This window comes from Hyla sarda, chromosome 2 (assembly GCF_029499605.1).
Source record: "Hyla sarda isolate aHylSar1 chromosome 2, aHylSar1.hap1, whole genome shotgun sequence".
In the NCBI taxonomy this organism is placed as follows: domain Eukaryota; kingdom Metazoa; phylum Chordata; class Amphibia; order Anura; family Hylidae; genus Hyla; species Hyla sarda.
In genome coordinates, this window is record NC_079190.1 from 177966577 (window position 1) to 177984995 (window position 18419).

At 40.7% G+C, this 18419-nt stretch overlaps 1 protein-coding gene across 4 annotated transcripts in view; it reads left to right on the plus strand.

The window, feature by feature from the left end:
* The window catches only part of CUL4A (cullin 4A), a 96924-nt gene that overhangs the window by 41358 nt on the left and 37147 nt on the right, over positions 1-18419 (plus strand). For all 4 annotated transcript variants that reach the window (XM_056555810.1, XM_056555807.1, XM_056555808.1 and 1 more), the window contains exons 8-12: positions 1319-1408; positions 3689-3771; positions 5334-5401; positions 14473-14591; positions 16489-16681. In XM_056555810.1, coding sequence (XP_056411785.1) covers positions 1319-1408; positions 3689-3771; positions 5334-5401; positions 14473-14591; positions 16489-16681 — 553 coding nt within the window. The remainder of the gene's footprint in view (positions 1-1318; positions 1409-3688; positions 3772-5333; positions 5402-14472; positions 14592-16488; positions 16682-18419) is intronic.

An 18419-nucleotide genomic window follows, 5' to 3' on the forward strand; every position in this document is an offset into this window, starting at 1 on the left:
AGCTCTGTGCAATGAAGACACGGAGAGCCGGGTTGCCAGGCTCCCCGGCCTCGTCCATATTCCTCCTCAAGGCCCACCTCTGTAATGAATGTTCAGTTTTTTGCCAGGGGTAAGTGCTCTGCTCTTCTAGGTGAGTAGAGTGCTCACCCCTGGTAGACTAACTGCATGTAAGTAAATGCTAAACTGCAATCATCGTTTTATGTGCTGTGGTTCTCCCTAAGTAAATGGTAAAAATGCAGTAGCAGCACAACAAGACGGCTTGCTGAGTTTATTTTTTACAGATCTGCAGTTTCAGGCTACACAAAAAGGAAAATTACAGCAAATTTCTAAATTACAGCAAAATGCCGAGTCTGGGCTTTATCCTTTAAAGTTAATATCAGCCAAAACAATTAAAAAGTACCTGTCACCAAATAAACTGTTCTCAACTACCTCAGGCTATGTTCCCTAACCACTCCGAACACCCCTCCTGCCCTTAAAAACTATTTCAGAGCTTTTAAAAGCTCTGTATTATACCTTTCTTCTTGTTCACATAGTGCAATTTCTCAGTAGGAGATAGTGAGAATTTCCCAGCAGGCATGACATCACTGAAGCCTGCTGGGGGACAACTTCTGCCCTCACATTGTTGCAGCATTGTGATGAATAGAAGATCTCCGGCTCTGTGTGTGTTTCAGTCTGTGCAGATTTCAGTGAGGCTCTCCTTCAGCTGTCAATCTGTGTGGCTTTCTGTGAGAATCTGTGAAGCTTTTACTTTCTGTGCAGCTGTCAATCAAGCTCCGTGCAGAGAAACTCTTCCTGGGTTCGGACTCCTGCCAGGCTGGGAGGAGACAGAACTCACTGTATTAATTGTGGCAGGGAACAGAACAGAGCCACCTAGTGGCTGTTTATTATATTACATTTTAAACATTTATGTTGATAATTTTAAAAGCAAGTGAGTGGGAAAGTGTCTAATTACACAAGGAACACAGTATTAAAAGTTTTATTTGGTGACAGGTACTCTTTCAGAAGTGGATGTGTATAATAAAATATAGAATAACGTGCACTTTTAGCCTCCCGATTCTGCATTCTGATGGCTCTATTACACTTTGGGTGCTGTGGTTTCTGCTCTAAATGGAAATCGCAACCCAAGTGTGAACAGAGCCTAATAGAAATAAATGTTGTTTATTGCTGTTATTTAGTGTGGAAGCAGAGTCACCTTTAAAACCAGTGAAGCATAAATACATTAAATGATTCAATTTTAAATATTTTGTTGCAAATAGTTTTACTTATGCATTAATTTTTCTTTTTCTTTACCTCAAACAATTGTATTTGATCTGTATAGGTTTACAAAGATTCCTTTGAAGAAAGATTTTTGGAGGAAACTAACTGTTTGTATGCTGCTGAAGGGCAAAGGTTAATGCAAGAGAGAGAGGCAAGTATGGCTAGCTTGTAATCTTGTGTATGTATAGATTTTCCTTTTTCTGTTTATGCAAAGTTGTAAATTGCCTCCATTAAGTGTCAGAATGTTAAAAATGACATGTGCCGCCAAGCCTGTGTCATAGCGGGATGGCAACCAGGACCCGTGACTAATGCCTGACATCACTATTCACTGTGCTAACCAGCATTAACTCCTTAGACGCCGCAATCAAAGGTGGTTGTGTCATCTAAAATGTCAACAAAATTATTCTGGCTGCTCAGTCGAGCTGATAGGGACACCTCCAATGCTCCAGGAAACCATGGCAGCTGATGACACTGATCAATGCTGTGCTATGTTTCCACATAAGATATAAGGGCAAGCAAGAGAACGCCCTCTCCTTCACTAAACTGCATGCAGTGTGAGCAACATAAACAAGGGAATTAGGAGCTATAAAAGAAGAAAACCAGCATTATGTGGCGTTACATTTTATTTATTTACTTTTAACCCTCTTCCATCTCCGCTGCAGTCCTCTTCCTTGTTGCTAGGGGGTGATGAATCAGACTGCCTGTCAGCTAATTGCTGGCCGCTGCAATGTTCCTCCTTAGCCAGTAACTGGCTGAGCAGTAGTGTGACTTATTGGGCCCCAGAACTAGGAAGAAGAATGGGGGTCAATATGTTTTACTGCCGCTGAGCAAATCACTGGCACATTGTTGATGACACGTCAACCCTCTGGAGCTTGGAAAGGCTTTTTTTTTTTTTTTGCCAGCAGCCTGGGCAGATTTAAAAAGATTAAACAAAAAAGTCTAGTTGCATATAACCCCCTTTTAAGCACACTGATATGCTCAGCACCAGTTAAAGAGTAAACCTGGAGCATATATTTTTTTTAATCTCATCTTTTACTGGGTCTCGGTGCTGGAACCCCCTCGGGGTAACACACTTCACTCTTGGCACGCTGTCTGACTGACTGGCTCCATTATAGTCTATGTAATCAGTCGACGAGTGAGAACCCTTACCAGCTATAACTTGCGATAAGTGTTATTAGTTTGTAAGAGTCTTTTATATACACTGCTCAAAAAAATTAAGGGAACACTTAAACAACACAATGTAACTCCAAGTCAATCACACTTCTGTGAAGTCACACTGTCCACTCACAGAACAACACTGATGAGATAATCAATTTCACATGCTGTTGTGCAAATGGAACAAACAACAAGTGGAAATTATAGTGAATTAGCAAGACACCCCTAATAAAGGAGTGGTTCTGCCGGTTGGGGCCACAGACCACTTCTCAGTTCCTATGCTCCCTGGCAAAATGACCTCCAGGAGGCACAAAAATGTGCATGTGTCCACTCAAATGGTCAGAAACAGACTTCATGAGGGTGGTGTGAGGGCCCGACAGGTGGGGGTTGTGCTTACAGACCAACACCGTGAAAGCAGGTTCACACTGAGCATATGACAGAGTCTTGAGACTCCGTGGAGAATGTTCTGCTGCCTGCAACATCCTCCAGCATGACCAGTTTGGCAGTCGGTCAGTAATGGTGTGGATTGGCATTTCTTTGGGGGACTGCACAGCCCTCCATGTGCTTGCCAGAGGTAGTCTGACTGCCATTAGGTACCAAGATGAGATCCTGGTGTGGTTGGCCCTGGGTTCCTCTTAATGCAAGACAGTGCTAGACCTCATGTGGCTGGAGTGTGTCAGCAGTTCCTGCAAGAAGAAGGAATTGATGCTATGGACTGGCCCGCCCGTTCCCCAGACCTGAATCTGATTGAGCACATCTGGGACATCATGTCTCTCTCCATCCACCAAGGCCACATTGCACCACAAACTGTCCATGATTTGGGGGAGGCTTTAGTCCAGGTCTGGGAGGTCATCCCTCGGGAGACCATCCACCACCTCATCAGGAGCATGCCCAGGTATTGTAGGGAGGTCATACGGGCACGTGGAGGCCACACACACTACTGAGCCTCATTTTGACTTATTTTAAGGACATTACATCAAAGTTGGATCAGCCTGTAGTTTTCCACTTTGATTTTGAGTGTGACTCCATATCCAGACCTCCATGGGTTGATAGATTTGATTTCCATTGATCATTTTTGTGTGATTTTGTTGTCAGCACATTCATCTATGTAAAGATGAAAGTATTTCATACGATTAGTTCATTCAGATCTAGGATGTGTTATCTTAGTGTTCCCTTTATGTTTTTTGAGCAGTGTATAAAAATAAAAACAAGCTTGGATGTCAGTACTTCATGTTAACAAATTTACATTTTTCATGGCTTATTTTGTTATTTCTAGATTCCTGAATATTTACACCATGTAAATAAGCGATTAGAAGAAGAAGCTGATAGAGTTATTACATATTTAGACCATGGGACATAGTAAGTAATTTATTATTATTTTTTTTTTTTTTCCCATTATTATTGTTTACGTTAGACATCTCCAATTTTGTGTGCTGCCTTAGGGTGCTGACGCGTTTCGAACCGTCCGGTCCTTAGTCATGGCACAAGAACATGACTAAGAACATGACGGTTCGAAAGGCGTCAGCGTTTCTACCCAACTTTTAATCTCACTTTTTCTTCACCACTTGGATTTTTGCTTTTTTAATGATTTAAATTAAAGTTTGGACTTTTATCTATACTTTGGGAGCTGGAGTTCTGCACATCTATTTTTGCTTTTGGTCAAATTCCTCTTGAATAACTCTGTGTGAACGCACCCTTAGACTCTCCATTGGTTCACACTACTATTTAAATTAATTGGAAAAATCAAGAATTATGAAATAGAATGATGAATAAAGTTTAACACATTATCAGCTTAGTCTCTCCAACCAATGAGAAGCAATCCTGAAGAGCAGCCAGACAGGCTTACTTTGCTTGTAGCATTTAGACTAGACCCACATCTTGACATCTTTTGTCTGTAGGTGCAGTAGCAATGTTTTTGAAGCAGCATAGGTAACATGCAGTAGTGTCACAGCACCCGGAGTCTGCTTATTAAATTCAATGCAGTCAAATTTCATCTAAACTGTTTGCTAGCAGATGTGACTGCTGTATCTTTAAAGGGGTCATCCAGCAATAGTAAAACAGAGCAAATTTTTCCCTAAAACAGCACCACACCTGTCTTTAAGTTGTGTGTGTGGTATTACAACTTGGCTCTATTCACTTCAATGGAACTGAGCTTCAATACCACACACACAACCTGAGGACAGTTGAAGTGCCATTTTTCTATTTCTGGTTAACCTCTTTAAATGGGGTACTCCACCCCTAGACATCTTATCCCCTGTATCTTATCCCCTATCCCCCGCGATCTCCTTGCAGCACCCGGCATTCTGAACATTATGTTTAGAACGCTTGGTGCGGGCAGCTGTGGTCTTGACGTCACGTCACACCCCCTCCCATAGACATGTATGAGGGAGTGACGTCTCGGCCCCCCCCCCCCCAGGGTGCTCAGAATGCCGGGTTCTGCACGGAGATCAGGGGGAGGTCACAGAAGCTAGCACCCTTCAATCAGATATCTTATCCCCTATTCTAAGGGCCCAGATTTATCAAACTGTGTGAGAGAAAAAGTGGAGAGATTTCCCCACAGCAACCAATCACAGCTCAGCTTACGAGCTCTGGTAAAGTGAAAGCTGAGCAGTGATTGGTTATTGTGGGAAAATCTCTCCAGTTTTTCTCTCACACAGTTTGATAAATCTGGGCCATGATGTCTATCTAGGTGCAGAGTACCCCTTTAACAGTATATAATATTGCAATGTGACAACATATTATTCAATGTTTACTTCTGACTGCAGTGGCCCTACAAGAATAGAGGACAATTTGGGGGAAAATTTGAGCAGCGTAAGCTTACAATGTTGCCCATGATTTCACATTATTCACTATCTATTTACCTGCTAGGATTGAACCACTTGCCTATGCTTTGACATAACATGCTACATTTTATTACACAGTAAACCTTTGATAGCTTGTGTGGAGAAACAGCTGTTGGGGGAACACTTGGTTGCTATCTTACAAAAAGGTAATTCCTGTTTTACATGTTTTATCTCTTAAGTGCGTGAATATTTTCCGTGAAATGTATTTGTCTTAAGTCATTAGGGAAATCAGTAATGTCACTGTTCATCATGACCTTCTTCTCTTTTTTTTAAGGTGTTGCCCAAAATGTAGGAAAGGTCTGATGCCATATAATAAAATTACAGGGGTATTCCTATCTCAGACATTTATGGTAAATCTACAGGATATGGCATAAATAACATAGTAACATAGTTTGTAAGGCTGAAAAAAGAGGAAAAATTCCTCCCTGACCCCAATATGGCAATCAGAATAAATGTCTAATAGATGTAAGTCCCCAACATAGATCAGTGTAGGCTGTTTACGCAGTGTATTTGACTCCCTTAGAATGTGATGGATTATAAATGTTGCATAAACTGCGTAAAACAGCCTGCTAAAAAGTTTTTGTAATCCTGACCACATATTTATGACATATTCTGTGGAATAAACAAACTTATGGTATAGATAATAGGTACCACAGCCTTACAATGATATAGAACTCTTGATGATGAGAATTAAATTTCAAGTACCACTTATTATAAACACCATTCGAGTTTGGTTAAAACATAACTTTTACTAATATCAGGAAAAAGTGATAATAAGGGGTACACACATAAATTGGGGGCATGAGGAAAAAAGGGGTACAGGTGAGGCCCTATTCTTAAAGTCCCTAATAAAATCTACTCCTAATGTAAGTGTGGAAATAGAAAAAAGGATAAGGGGGTAGTACAATGCAATCTTAAAATTTTGGTAGGTCTCTATTACCTACGCGTTTCGCCCTCCTTAATGGTGGGGGGGACTCATCAGGGATAAGAGAACCACAAACACAAATAATGCAAATGGGTGTACCTGATAGAACAGACACGATAAAGTAATCAGTATTATGATAAAGAGTAAGAGAAATAGGCAGGCGTCTCAAAAAGGAAGTCTGTGTCAGTCTTGGTCAAAGGTCTATCATATAGAAATATGGTAACAATTGCACAATAAATAGTACAAATACAGTATTGATACACATCCACTGCATAAAATGATGGCTTCAGAGGGTGTTCTACATATAGTAGCCTGTATTTTACATATACAAGATGACAGCCGCACCAAGATTAAATATTTCACAGAGGCTGACAGATATATTATTCAAGTAACTACATATACCATCACAGATTCCTAGACAATAAGCCGGGATGAGATGAACAAACTTAGATATGTAGCACATCCAGTGGGGACAGATGTGTGTTAGCCTGGGGCTCTGAAAAAGATATATGGTAGGAAAGCTGCACCTGATGATGGTGATGGAATAGTGCCATTTGGCGGTATGGTGTCCCGCACTGATGATGCTGCCGTGTATAGATCTGGATGTGCCACGAGGACGCCGCAATTAGGGACTTTAAGAATAGGGCCTCACCTGTACCCCTTTTTTCCCTCATGCCCCAAATTTGTGTGTACCCCTTATCACTTTTTACTAATATTAGTAAAAGTTATGTTTTAACCAAACTCGAATGGTGTTTATAATAAGTGGTACTTGATATTCTGTGGAATACCCCATTTATTCTCTCTCTGTCTCTGTCTCTCTGTCTCTGTCTCTCTGTCTCTCTCTCTTTCTCTCTCTTTCTCTCGTTTTTTTCCCACTCCATATTTATTTGCTTGATAGATAAACAAATGATGTTGCTTTGCGGTTTCTCCCATTGCTATGTATGGATGAACAGGTTAGGTTACTGACAACACAAACATCACAACACTTCAGCAGCTAGTACATTAATAACAAGAGTACTTGGCGGTGCAGATGTGAAGTGTGCCGACGAAGACATAGAATACTTCTGCTCCCATTCCAGAATATGTCGTTTTTAAATGGCACTATCATCCGAGCCGCTAGACCTACAGCCCCACCCTGCTGCCCTCTTTACAACCATTTATACTGTTGGTAAAGTAAAGTGTTAGAAGGCCCTATAAATGAACTGTAAATTTTTTCCAAAATAGTTTTTATTAAGGTTTTAAACATATAGGTACATACATATTTATGTAATCGCCCCAGGGGCGCATCAAGTATAGAAACAGCAATTTGTGACATTCATGTCCTTGTAGAACATATAAACAACAAATAAACTAACAGGTGGTGAGTCATTATGTCTATAAAGAAACCACATTTTTCGTAGTAGTCTAAATACCATAATAAACGCCAGATTCAGTGGATGTTCAGGATGTGGTGCTAATCTACGATAAAAATAACATCAGTAAAGGTATACTTTCGTCTAGCAATAGGTGAACGGGTGGTAAGTGGAAAAAATTAAAGATTAAAGGGGTACTCCGGTGCTTACACATCTTATCCCCTATCTAAAGGATAGGGGATAAGATGCCTGATTGCGGGAGTCCTGCAGCTGGGGACGCCCGGGATCATGCACGCGGCACCCCGTTTGTAATCAGTGCCCGGAGCGTGTTCACTCCGGGTCTGATTACGGTCGTCCGCAGGGCCGGCGGCGTGTGACATCACGCTCTGCCCCTCAATGCAAGCTTACGGGAGGGGGCGTCACCTATTTTATCTATATAAACAGTGATGAGCGGCATAGGCCATATTCGAATTCAAGATATTTCTCAGATATATGGACGAATATTCGTCATATATTTGCGTAATTCGCATATTGTTTTTTTTTGTCTATGCGCATATGCGATAATTCTGTGATTTTTTTATTTATTTATTTATTTTTATTTATTTATTTATTTAGTTATTTGTTTGCCCGTTGAAACCAATGGGCCCATTGTGGTCTATGGAGATCTCACAGTATGTAAAACTGTAAGATAAGCAGGAGGGTCTTGGCAGTACAGTGGATGGGAGACCCTGATGGTGGTTCGAGTCCTGGGGTGGGACAGAGTGTTAGTGTTGTGGTTAAACTTTACTCGTGATTGACAAATGTAGGTCAATTGGTAATTAAGAAAGCCTTTGAACCGTGGGAACTGGGTCAATTGGCAATTAACTGAGTGTTTGAACAGTGGAAACTAGGTTAATGGGGTACCAAATATGGGTATTGTGGTTAATTGAAACTGGATGTAATGTGTAAGGCTGGGAATGAATGAATGAATGGGAGGTTAAGGAACATAGGGGGAGATTTATCAAAACCTGTGCAAAGGAAAAGTTGTCCATAGCAACCAATCAGATCGCTTCTTTCATTTTGCAGATGCCTTGTGAAAAATGAAAGAAGCTTTTGTACAAAATCAGTAATCTAAAATTGCCCTCTTTTGACCACCTATAACTTTTTCATTTTTCCGTACATAGGCCCTATATAGGGCTACTTATTTGCGTGTCATCTGTACTTTTTATCGATATCACATTTGCATATTTAAAACTTTTAGATCATTTTGTATAAATTTTTTTGGGAATAAAATGTGACAAAAGCAGCATTTTTGGATTTTTTTCATTTTTTACGTTTACGCTGTTCACTATACAGGATCATTAACATTATATTTTGATAGTTCGGACATTTACGCATGTGTTGATACCAAATATGTTTATAAAAAAAATGTTTAGAAGTTTTTTGTGGGTAAAATGGAAAAAACTGACAATTTACATTTTTATTGGGGGAGGGGATTTTTTTACTTTTTTATTACTTTTTATTTTTACATTTTTCAACTTTTTTTTTACACTTTTTATCTATAGCAATCATTTGATTGCTAATACAGTTGCATAGCCAAGATCAGTATTATCAGTCATCTTCTGCTCTGGTCTGCTCCATCTCAGACCAGAGCAGGAGATGCCAGAAGACGGACGGAGGCAGGTGAAGGGGACCTCCGTCCGCCATAACAGATGATCGGATCACTGCGGCAGCGATGCGGGCGATCCGATCATCTAATTTAACATGCGCACTGCCGCAGATGCCGTGATCTGTACTGATCATGGCATCTGAGGGGTTAATGGCGGACATCCGCGTGATCGCAGATGTCGGCCATTACCAGCGGGTCCAGCCTTGTATGACGTGAGCACAGCTCTGATGCTCACGGTCATACACAGGAGTCCACAGACAGTATTCTAGCTCCTATCACAGTGGTCTTCAACCTGCGGACCTCCAGATGTTGCAAAACTACAACTCTCAGCATGCCCGGACAGCCAACAGCTGTCCGGGCATGCTGGGAGTTGTAGTTTTGCAACATCTGGAGGTCCGCAGGTTGAATACTACTGTCCTATCACATTATCCACCACAAGAAACTGCAGGGAGCTGCTGCTGGGAGGAATCTTATATAGTGAAGGGGTGGGATACTTTCCTATAATGGTTGCTATGGATGTTGCTAACCTCTGACAGCTGTATCTGCATAATCCTCATTGGCCCACAAGCTTCGCGAATATTCGCATATGCAAATATTCTCGCGCCAGTCTCACACAGTAGTATTAGAGCCTTCTTTGGACCAAACACAAGCTGGAAACAGAGAGGGATTATTAGTGATCACTGTGAATGTGTACTGTTAATTAAAAAAAAAAAAAAACGAATATTCGTAATTGCGAATATATAGTGCTATATTCGCAATTAAAATTCGCATTGCGAATATTCGCGAGCAACACTATATATAAATAGCAAAAAGGTTAAAAGTGAAAGTGTTGGCCCTTTTAAATGATGAGGAACAAATTATAAACGGGGATCAGGAAAAAGCAAATATATTAAACAAATTCTTTTCCACTGTATTCACCGAGGAAATTGAAATGCCAGGTGAAATACAGCGAGATGAGGTAAACTCCCCAGTACAGGTCACTAGAGATGAGCGAACTTACAGTAAGTTCGATTCATCATGAACTTCTCGGCTCGGCAGTTGATGACTTATCCTGCATAAATGAGTTCAGCTTTCAGGTGCTCCGGTGGACTGGAAAAGGTGGATACAGTCCTAGGAAAGAGTCTCCAGCCCACCGGAGCACCTGAAAGCTGAAATAATTTATGCAGAAAAAGTCAGCAACTGCCGAGCCGAGAAGTTCGTGACGAATTGAATTTACTGTAAATTCGCTCATCTCTACAGGTCACCTGTCTAACCCAGGAAGAAGTACAGTGCCGCCTACAAAAAATCAAAATAGACAAATCACCAGGTCTAGATGGCATTCACCCCTGTGTTCTAAAGGAATTAAGTAATGTAATAGACAGACCCCTATCTTTAATATTCAGGGACTCTATAGTAACAGGGACTGTTCCCCAGGGCTGGCGCATGGCAAATGTAATATTTTTAAAAAGGGGTCAAAAGGGGATCCCGGGAATTATAGACCTGTTAGTTTAACCTCCGTTGTATGTAAATTGTTTGAGGGTTTTCTAAGAGATGCTATTTTGGAGTATCTTGGTAAAAATAAATGTATGACTCCATATCAGCATGGCTTTATGAGGGATCGGTCCTGTCAAACTAACCTGATCAGCTTTTATGAGGAGGTGAGCTTTTAGACTGGCCCCGGGCAATCACTGGATGTCGTATATCGGATTTTTCCAAAGTATTTGATACGGTGCCACATAAAAGATTGGTGCATAAAATGAGAGGGATTGGGCTGGGGCAGAAATGGGTGACTGTTACTAGCGGGGGTACCACAGTCTTGGGTCCTGTTGTATTTAATATATTTATTAATGACCTTATAGAGGGGTTGAATAGTAAAGTAGCAATCTTTGCAGATGATACTACACTCTGTAAAGTGGTAAACACAATAGAGGACAGTGCACTGTAACAAATGGATCTGTATAGGTTGGAGGTTTGGGCTGGGAAGTGGCAGATGAAGTTCAACACTGATAAATGTAAGGTTATGCACATGGGGAAGAAAAATCCGGGCTGGGATTATGTATTAAATGGGAGCACGCTTGGGACAACTGACGTGGAAAAGGATTGGGAGTCTTAGTTAATAGTAAATTTAGCTGTAGTGATCAGTGTCGGGCAGCTGCTGCCAAGGCAAATAGCATCCTGGGGTGCGTCAATAGGGGCATAGATGCCAACGACAAGGAAATAATTCTACCACTGTATAAATCACTAGTGGGACCACACCTAGAATACTGTGTACAGTACTGGGCACCAGTGTACAAGAAAGATATAGAGGAGCTGGAGAGGGTTCAAAGACGGGCAACCAGAGTAATACGGGGAATGGGAGGACTACAGTACCCAGAAAGATTATCAGAATTAGGGTTATTTAGTTTAGAAAAAAGAAGGCTCAGGGGGCCGTACAGAGATCTCTCCCATGATCTATTTATACCCAGGACTGTATTTATAACAAGGGGGCATCCTCTACGTATAGAAGAAAGAAGGTTTCTACACCTGCACTGATGGGGGTTCTTTACTGTAAGAGCAGCGAGAATGTGGAATTCTCTGCCAGAGGAGGTGGTCATGGTGAACTTTGTAAAAGAATTTAAAAGGGGTCTGGATGCATTTTTGAAGAATAAGATTACAGGTTATGAATTCTAGATCTATATCAACTCAGTAGGGACTCATTAGGGTTATAGGTTGAACTTTTTTCGACCTTATGAACTATGTTACTATGTTACTAATGGCAAAATATGCTAATAAGAAAAAATAACCCAGAAGTGTTATTTCATGGGGTAAACATGTACACTGCTCAAAAAAAGGGAACACTTAAACAACACAATGTAACTCCAAGTCAATAACACTTCTGTGAAATCACACTGTCCACTCAGGAAGCAACAATGATTGACAATCAATTTCACATGCTGTTGTGCAAATGGAACAGACAACAGGTGGAAATTTTAGGCAATTAGCAAGACACCCCCAATAAAGAAGTGGTTCTTCAGGTGGTGACCACAGACCACTTCTCAGTTCCTTATGTTTTGGTCACTTTTGAATGCTGGCGGTGCTTTCACTCTAGTGGTAGCATAAGACGGAGTCTACAACCCACACAAGTGGCTCAGGTAGTGCAGCTCATCCAGGATGGTAGATCAGTGTGAGCTTTGGCAAGAAGGTTTTGTCTGTCAATGTAGTGTCCAGAGCATGAAGGCACTACCAGGAGACAGGCCAGTATATCAGGAGATGTGGAGGAGGCCGTAGGAGGACAACAACCCAGCAGCAGGACCGCTACCTCCGCCTTTCTGCAAGGAGAAGCACTGCCAGAGCCCTGCAAAATGACCTCCAGCAGGCCACAAATGTGTATGTGTCCACTCATACGGTCAAAGACAGACTCCATGAGGGTGGTATGAGACCTGAAGTCCACAGGTGGGGGTTGTTCTTACAGCCCAACACCATGCAGGACGTTTGCCATTTGCCAGAGAACACCATGATTGGCAAATTCGCCACTGGCGCCCTGTGAGTCTGGAGACTCTGTGGAGAACGTTCTGCTGCCTGCAACATCCTCCAGCATGACCGGTTTGGCGGTGGGTCAGTATTGGTGTGGGGTGGCATTTCTTTGGGGGGGGCGCACAGCCCACCATGTGCTTGCCAGAGGTAGCCTGACTGCCATTAGGTACCGAGATGAGATCCTCAGACCCCTTGTGAGACCATATGCTGGTGCGGGTATCCCTGGTTTCCTCCTAATGCAAGACAATGCTAGACCTCATGTGGCTGGAGTGTGTCAGCAGTTCCTGCAAGAGGAAGGCATTGATGCTATGGACTGGCCCGCCCGTTCCCCAGACCTGAATCCGATTGAGCACATCTGGGACATCATGTCTCGCTCCATCCACCAACGCCACATTGCACCACAGACTGTCCAGGAGTTGGCGGATGCTTTAGTCCATCAAAGTTTACATAAAATTTGGATCAACCTGTAGTGTGGTTTTCCATTTTGATTTTTTGTGTGACTCCATATCCAGACCTCCATGGGTTGATAAATTTGATTTCCATTGATACTTTTTGTGTGATTTTGTTGTCAGCACATTCAGCTATGTAAAGACAAAAGTATTTCATACGATTAGTTCATTCATTCAGATCTAGGATGTGTTATCTTTTGTGTTACCTTTATTTTTTTGAGCAGTGTGTTTAGGAAAGCAGAATGAGGGTTATGTATGTTTTGTTCACCACAGACAGCTAGCCTCTTGTTTTATCCCAAGTGTCGCCATAATAAAAGATAAAGCGATGTTTAGGAGGCATGCACCGTGCAAGAGAAAAGACGTATCTCTGTAGATAAATATCAAGATAAAAATAGCTCTTAAGGGAGTATTGCAGTAAACAAAAACATATCCACTATCCAAAGGATAAGGGATAGTTAAAGATTGCAGGGGGTCTGACCGCTGGGACCCCCTGCTATCTCCTGAATGGGGCAGTCTGCCCAAAATGGCCATTCCGACCCCTGGCAGGAAGCCGCGGCCGAGACGCCCCCTCCATGTATCTCTATGGTATACATGGAGAGGACGTGTCGGCCACCGCTCCGTGCGAGGGTCAGCATGCCCCCTTCCAGCAAACTGCCGAAGCCCCGTTTAGGAGATCCCAACGGTCGGACCCCCTGCAATCTATTATTTATCCCCTATTCTTATGAGTTATCTTTCACTACAGAACTCCTTTAAAAAGTGAAACATTGAAGTAAAGCAAAAAGCATAAAAAGATGCATAAATCTACCTGTGTGTCCTATATATGTTGAATGCAGATATTAGACAAAAATAAAGCTATAATAGGACGATAATATTAAATATTCAAATACAGGTATAGACGTTGATCCCTATTACAGAGTACCACAGATATAAATATAATTCTGATAAGCTGATATGCCAAAGATCAATAATGTAAATCACCTAGCAGGGTACGTTCACAGATTTGATGCGCAGGGTTTGATGCACATGATTTACTGCTGCAGATTTCAATGTGAACCAAATGACTGAGCACAGCTTCTAATCTGCAGTTACAAATCCTGCGCTTCAAAAATGCATAGGATCCTGTACGTGTGAAGGTACCTGTAACAAGGATTGGCTAAAAGTTGGAAGCCCACAAAAATATATCACCAGTCATACCAGTTGGCATGACACCAAAACGGAACAGTCCCATAGTATCTCGAGTGTATTACCTTTTTATGTGTATAATAAAACCTAACCTCAATGCTTTTTGTTAGGAATATATACCTGTGTGCCCTATCTTGATAGTAATAGATGTGTGGTTTTATACCTGCAGGTCTGAAGAACATGCTGGATGAGAACAGAGTTCCGGACCTGACTCTTATGTATCAGCTGTTTAGTCGGGTCAGAGGTGGTCAGTCAATCCTGCTGCAGCACTGGGGGGAGTACATTAAAGTACGACACAAATTAATTTATCATATTGACACTAGAGACTTTAGAGGCTTTAGAGTTACATATCATCTTTTATTCAAGCATATAAAAAAAATATATATACAATATTTTATATTCCAAAAAATGAGTAGTTTGCCAGGTTGTAAAAGTATTCCACATAGTTTTCTGTATAAAACAAATAGCAACAACCACCAAAGTAAAAGTGGATATGCTATGGTAAAATACCTATATATATAAAATACAAAAAACTTTGGTGTGGAGCTTCATATATGACCTCCTGATCAAATGAATAAACACTAAATTACTGTGGAGTCATTTAAATAAAGTTTTAAAACATTATAATGTTTATTAGTTCATATGGCACATTGGTAAAAACATATAAAGAAGAGGGGGAGACTAAACAAAGGGGCGACACGACCTGCTCATGCATGTGAACAATAAAGTAACAATAGATGAGGTGCATGAAATGTCCAATTTATTAAAGTGCATAGTTTAGGGGTTGAAACCTCCAAAAAGTGCAACAGACTGATGGGCATAACAGTACATACCAAAAAACGGAAAATGCAATGTGATAGCAGAACAGGAGTGACTCCACCCCAAAGCATGTTTTGGTGAGTCCTTCGTCCTGGGGGTCATGAGCAGGTAGTGTCGCCCCTTGGCTTAGTCCCCCCCCCCCGTTCTTTATATGTTTTTACCATTGTGCCATATGTATTTTTAAATGAACTAATAAACATTATAATGTTTTAAAACTTTATTTAAATGACTCCACAGTAATTCAGTGTTTATTCACATAGTTTTCTGTCATCAAAGTTATGTGGCAATTTTGTGACACTCCAAGGCGACATTGGTCCATTTTACATGTATATGAGGCCAGGACCTATAGACTTGTGGTTACGGCTTTCCATAACACTATATAAAACAGTAGTATTATTAATGTTTGTGCAGTTTTTCCCTAAAAACATACATTAAATTACACGTGCAGATTTCCTACATTCTTTCCCCTTTTTAGTCACAACATAGTCATGCTCTCCTTTAACCATGGTCCACAGGCTTGGTCCCCTTATAGGGGTTATCCAGGGGAAAAAAAACTGTTTTTTTTTTTTTTTTTTAATATCAACTGGCTCCAGAAAGTTAAACAGATTTGTAAATTACTTCTATTAAAAAATCTTAATCCTTTCAGTACTTATGAGCTGCTGAAGTTGAGTTGCTCTTTTCTGTCTAAGTGCGCTCTGATGACACATGTCTCGGGAACCGCCCAGTTTAGAATTCAAATCCCCATAGCAAACTTCTTCTACTCTGTTCAGTTCCCGAGACAAGCAGAGATGTCAGCAGAGAGCACTGTTGCCAGACAGAAAACAACAACTCAACTTCAGCAGCTGATAATTATTGAAAGGATTAAGATTTTTTAAAAGAAGTCATTTACAAATCTGTTTAACTTTCTGGAGCCAGTTGATATAAAAAAAAAAATTTTCTCTGGAATACCCCTTTAATATGTGCTGTTACTCTTCCCAAAATACTAATTACATGGGCAGCCAATTCTTATACTAGCTGTTACTGTAGTGTGCCCACAAAATCAGACTCTGCAGCATCTAAACAAAGCAATAGTTTTTCTTTTTTTACTAAAAGTAGTCCATGCAGTGTCAACCCAGCAGTTATCACAGCATTGCCACCCATGTCCCTAAAGTAGCATCCCCCCTCAGCCCCCTAGTAGTAGCAGACGTGTACCTCCTCTCAGTAGCCCCCGCAGTATTTGTCTTTTTCTCTCAGAAATCTAAAGCACTCTACGCTATTTTTTATGGGAAACAGAATACTAGTTTTCTATATATGATTTATAATTGTAATGTATAATTGTGGTGTTTACACTTTATTCAGATTGTCTTATGCATTTATCTGTTTATAGAATTTTGGGAGCTCGATAGTTATAAATCCAGAAAAAGACAAGGACATGGTACAAGAGTTGCTGGATTTCAAGGATAAAGTGGACCATATCATTGATGTCTGCTTCCAGAAAAATGAGAAGTTTGTCAATGTTATGAAGGAATCATTTGAAACATTTATCAACAGGAGAGCAAATAAGCCGGCAGAACTGATAGGTACCCAGCAAGTTCTTGACTTACTGGCCATTATTATGTCAGTTCAGTTAGAAAAGATACATATATTTGCTGAACAATCAGTAAAATGTATGTACATATATCCTTAAAAAAAAAATTATACTTAACTCCTTTTCCCCCTGAATCTCTAAAAAAAATAAAAAAAATACTCCCTAGAGGTGTAGCAGTGCAGCCCTCTCCATAACCTGTAAGAGGGGTCATCAATCTGCCTAAAACCAGAGCTGTCTGGCTTTGCCCATAGCAACCAATCACAGGTCAACTTTTATATTTTAATAGCTCTGGTAAAATGAAAGCTGAGCTGTGATTGGTTGCTATGGACAAACCAGGCAGTTTTTTAGTTCTGGAAGATTGATAAGTCTGGGCCAATGTGTCAAGTGGTGCAAATACCCCAAAACATAGACACTGGAAGCATGGAAACGTGACAAGGTTTTAATAAGTCCCGTTTCACAGTTTTTTCCACTAACAGCCATGTGTATGTCAGGATATCACTGAGTAAAGCCCACAATATGGTGGGCACTTGAGTCTGCTAGTTGTCTTTAAAGGTAAGGTAACATCCCAGAACTATATGTATATTCTAAGTGGCCGACCCCTCCCGTGGTCCAGACTTTGCTTCTAAATGGTGAGGCAATTTATTTTTTTAAGGAGGTCAATGCTCCTATCCATACTGCTTGGTGAATGAAATCTTGGTCCAAAGAGCATGATAATGCATTTAAATGGGCACTGTCATAAAAAAAATTTTTTGCATATGATACAGCAGGTAAAAGAAATACTATTTGTAATTTACTCCCTGTTAAAAAAAAAAAAAAAAGGATTTTTATGTCACTTTCATGGCCTTATAAATGTGGCCACTAGGGGAGGGGGAACAAGTGCTATTCACTGCCTATGGCCAGACCGCGCTTCCTGAGTTTGGTCTCCTGCCAGTACAGCAGGAGACCAAAGTCTGTGCTTTTGGGCAGACAGAATAAGGTCTGGACCAGAAGGGAGACCCCTAGTGGCCAGATTTATAAGGCCATGAAAGTGACATAAAAATAATTTTTTTTTTACAGGGGGAAAATTACAAATCTTATTTATTTTACCTGCTGTATCATATGCAAATAAAATGGTGTATCATCTGCCCTGCCAGCCTATTCACCAGACTTGAATATGCCCCACACAAGCCTGGCATTCTTGATAAGAAGGTAGGAAGTAGATTCCCGTCGTCTGCTTCTGTCAAGGAATTAGCAGCTGTGATCTGTAGATGGTGTTCTAGTTATTTAGCCAAACCCCATATGTATCTGCATTTAGATAAAAATGTGTGGTATAATAATGTTGTGCTGGTGGTGCGCTATACAATTTCAGAGACTTGCTATTAGTGCTACTACAACCTTGCCCACACCAAGATGATATTTGGGGTTCAGTAGACACTAACATTGATGAAGCAAACTCTTAAACCAACCTCAATTCTAAATGTTGAGGAAGACCAGCTGAGGGACTGTTAATCTCCGTAATGACCAGGCCTATATGAGTATAATGTCCAACTAAATTGCTTAGTTTTTACCTCTTTGCTGCAATTCAGCAGCCATATTTTGAGGCCTTGTTTTTTGCAGAAGAAATTGTATGTTTTGCACTGTTTAGTAATGCAAAATATTTTCTTTTTGCAGAGAAATTTTGGACATGATTTTCTTTAAAAAAATTTAATCCCTGGTCACAAAAATACCTAAAAGTGCAAATTTTCTTTTTT